Consider the following 3,399-nt stretch of genomic DNA (forward strand, 5'->3'; position numbering starts at 1 on the left):
CGTTGCAGTGTACGTGTGTTGACGTTTATTGAAGGATTAGAGGAAAATACCCACGACGCGCAGGTCAGTCGGGCCGTAGCGTTTACAGTAGAGTAATTATACTTATTCCAGAAAAATCCTATTGGCTAAAATAATACATGCCTGTGATTGGCCAGTTCTGAATTAATCCCTGTTATGTGCGATTCCCAGGCTCGGTCTGGCGACCGCCCCTGGTAATTGCGGGCTAGTAAGTGCGTTCGGGAATCCCAGCCCCGCAGGGCGGAAATTTTTGAGACAGAATGGTTTACACCCATGGAATACAGACCGTTTATACTTGAAATATGTATGGAGGGCGACTTTTGCGCCCATTACACAAAAAGAGGTCGATTTTTCCAGAAAGGGTTTGACTTGGGGTTGTATGTGGAGATTTCTGGAAAGGCCGGGATCATTCTGGAAAACGCAATACAAACGGCAAGTCGCCACGGGGACCAAAATGTTATCACGATGATAACGGCGCTATCGAGCGCCAAGAGCGCTGTAGAGCTAGTAGGGGACACAGGGCACTCAGCCGAATGCATACCTAGCCTCTACCATCGCAAATCTTGGTGTCAGTTGCGGCGTCACTGCGAGATGCAGCAGAATTGGTCGGGTAGTCGTGCCTACCAGATGAAGGGCAGACTTCAACATCATGGCCAACCAAAAATCTCTTTGACGAGGATATTAAAGGCGTTATACGCGAAACGCGAGCAAGCGAATCATGGAAACTGGACATTCTTGCATATACATTCTCCCCAACCGCGCTGAGCTAGCTCCGTGCGGCCAAAGCGCCATGGAACGCTACTGGCTGCATGTACAACTGTAGCATAGTGTTATCACAGCGTGATATGCATACTATTTGACGAATGCACACTGTGATAACACTAAAAACAAGGTTTGATTCCACATTTGTATGTCGCACGCTGTGTTAACATTAGATTCATTTTCACGCTGTGATAACACTATGATAAGTGATTAGATGGTAAATTTTGTATGTTGCACGCTGTGATAACACTATTGGCTACCTGACGAATTGACGAAACTGGGTGGTCCATATCGAAAGAAGCCGGGTTTCGCACAACGAGACATGGACACTCCATCCGGGAACAAGGCGCTGCGCAACCGCACAGTAGCGTCGCGTGAGAAAGCGCAAGTCGCCACGATCAAGGCCGACCCCAAGCCGAAGAAGATGAAGGTCGAGACGAAGCCGAAGAAGATGAAGGTCGAGACGAAGCCGAAGAAGATCAAGGTCGAGGCCACGACGAAGAAGATCAAGGTCGAGACGAAGCCGAAGAAGACGATAAGTGACGTCAAGGTAAAGTGTGAGGGTAATGAACAACTTAAAGCTACTCTGAAATAGACCAGCCGCGACGACCCGACCGAACTCGAGACGGACAAGACGGGCAATACCTTCCCACTCGAGATGGAGATAGTAAGTACTTTCGAGGCACATACCAATGTGGGTGGGTGGGACGATAACGCAACATGGATAGGTTGCTGATATGCCGAAACGTAAAAACAACGTGTCGGTGACCGCGGGTGCCAAAGGCCAACAAGAGGCCGCCGTCGATTTGTTCAACTCGTTTCTTCGCAACACGAATCAGTCGTGGCACGGAGTCAAGGAGACGTGGAAGAAGATGAAAATTGCCGAAAACAACGGCGATGAGCGCCCGAAGCCGGATGTTTACGACGTGCTTGAAGAATTCGTCAAGTTCATGTACAACTACAACGCACCGAAAGCACGGAACTCGATCGGCTGCTTGTCGAGTCAAACGGCTGACAACTACCTCTCTCAGGTACGCAAATTTGATGAATGCTAGTTACAATTGAAAATGTGTTTAGGCCAAGGCCACTTTTATCCAGAATCTGGGCGACCTCGACGCCACTCGCTGCAAGACGATTCGTGCATCTATGAAGAAGATCTTTGTCGAACGCGAAGTTCAAGTCGGCATCTACAAGAAACAAGCACCTTGTATGACCGTCCAAGATATGGAGGTGCTCGGGAAAATGTTACACGCCCAAGGTGCAGACCAGTGGTATTCGTCCTCCAATTTCCAATCATATTTATAGGCGGCTTCGAAGATATCGAGTTTGCCTCGCTGCTCGTGATGTCGTGGCACATGTTGGGTCGTGCCATTGACTCGACCTGGCTACAGCGGTCGCAGGTCCTGACGTCCGTCGATATGTCTCACGTAATATATCTCTATTGTAGATTCAACTAATGAGCGAGAGCGATCTCTTCGTCACGTTCGCGCGCCTTAAGACCGCATCTCTTCAAGCCCACGCCGCCGTCCGGCGGCGTGGGCTCGAGCGTGGTCCAATCACGTAGAAAAAGCGACACACGACCAGTACGTCGAGGATAACATCTTCATGTACGATGTGACGTTCGTGCCGGTGCACGTTCACCCTGTGCATTGGTACCTTATTGTTATCGATGCCGCTCAGCGCCGGATTGTCGTCTATGACATGTACCCGAAGGACTTACAAGACCCCAAGGAAGCCAAGTGTCTCTTGGAGCATCGCGACGTTGCTCATGCATGCAACACCGTCCAGGCGGCAAGCGACTCCAAGCACATGAAACGATCACGCCCACCGCCACGTCAAGGGTTGACATCCGGCGATATTCACGACTTGAGCGCGTTGATCGAACCGGACGCAGCCCCCGAGCCTTGTCACGCCGAGGGCCCCAAGACGCCCAAGAATCTGGCATCGTTGCCCACCTCCCACCGGAGACGTTCAAGCGCCATCTCACGGGACCGCAAAGAAGCTGCAAAAGCTGCGGCGCCTCTTCTCAGCTTCTCCACTCACCCGGATCTGCGTCAAAGCACCAACGACAAGACACCTTCCAACGAATGCAATTGGCGCGTACTAGTATATTACCAGCAAACTCAGCAGAAGAACGGCGTGGACTGTGGTGTATATGTGTGCGCGATCGCTGAAGCCGTGTTGCGCGATCAGTCCCTCAAGAAGCTGGACGACGTTGCGACCGAACGATATAGGAGTCGCATGTAACGTTATCGTCTTTTATGGCAGGGCCTGATAACCACGGAATTTGACGCGTGGCATAAACGTTAAACCAAGCTCATTGAATATATGTTTATCTGTCTCCTGTCGTGGTATGTCATGAGGCACTGACCTCTATAACCGTCGTGTCGTCTTCAAGACAGCACCATAGACGTGTGCAACCCAGGCACCGTGACAACAAGTAAATATTCACGGCGTGTAAACACTAAATATCAGATACCACAACGTGATAACACAATACATCGTCTTGCACAGTGTGGAATACAATGTTCTATACGCCATAAACAAACCAGTCACAACGTGATAACACTAAATACCCGATACCACAACGTGATAACTCTACACACCAGTTTTCTCTAT

The 3,399-nt window shown here is 50.1% G+C and overlaps 1 protein-coding gene across 1 annotated transcript; it reads left to right on the forward strand.

The window, feature by feature from the left end:
• Positions 1 to 1,042: 1,042 nt before the first annotated feature.
• Positions 1,043 to 3,124, forward strand: SDRG_16026 (hypothetical protein). The gene is made up of 7 exons (XM_008622215.1): positions 1,043 to 1,210; positions 1,238 to 1,330; positions 1,376 to 1,447; positions 1,509 to 1,811; positions 1,858 to 2,038; positions 2,086 to 2,180; positions 2,228 to 3,124. Exons 1-7 carry the CDS (start codon positions 1,103 to 1,105, stop codon positions 2,342 to 2,344), a joined length of 969 nt encoding a protein of 322 aa, XP_008620437.1. The 5' UTR covers positions 1,043 to 1,102; the 3' UTR covers positions 2,345 to 3,124.
• Positions 3,125 to 3,399: the final 275 nt, after the last annotated feature.

Source organism: Saprolegnia diclina (assembly GCF_000281045.1).
Source record: "Saprolegnia diclina VS20 unplaced genomic scaffold supercont1.110, whole genome shotgun sequence".
Taxonomy (NCBI): Eukaryota; Oomycota; class Saprolegniomycetes; order Saprolegniales; family Saprolegniaceae; genus Saprolegnia; species Saprolegnia diclina.

Coding starts and splice junctions, on each gene's coding strand:
- SDRG_16026 (XM_008622215.1), top strand. CDS start 1,103: ATGGACACTCCATCCGGGAACAAGGCGCTGCGCAACCGCACAGTAGCG. Junction 1,211..1,237: donor CCAAGCCGAAGAAGATGAAG/GTCGAGACGAAG, acceptor AAGAAGATGAAG/GTCGAGACGAAGCCGAAGAA. Junction 1,448..1,508: donor TCCCACTCGAGATGGAGATA/GTAAGTACTTTC, acceptor CAACATGGATAG/GTTGCTGATATGCCGAAACG.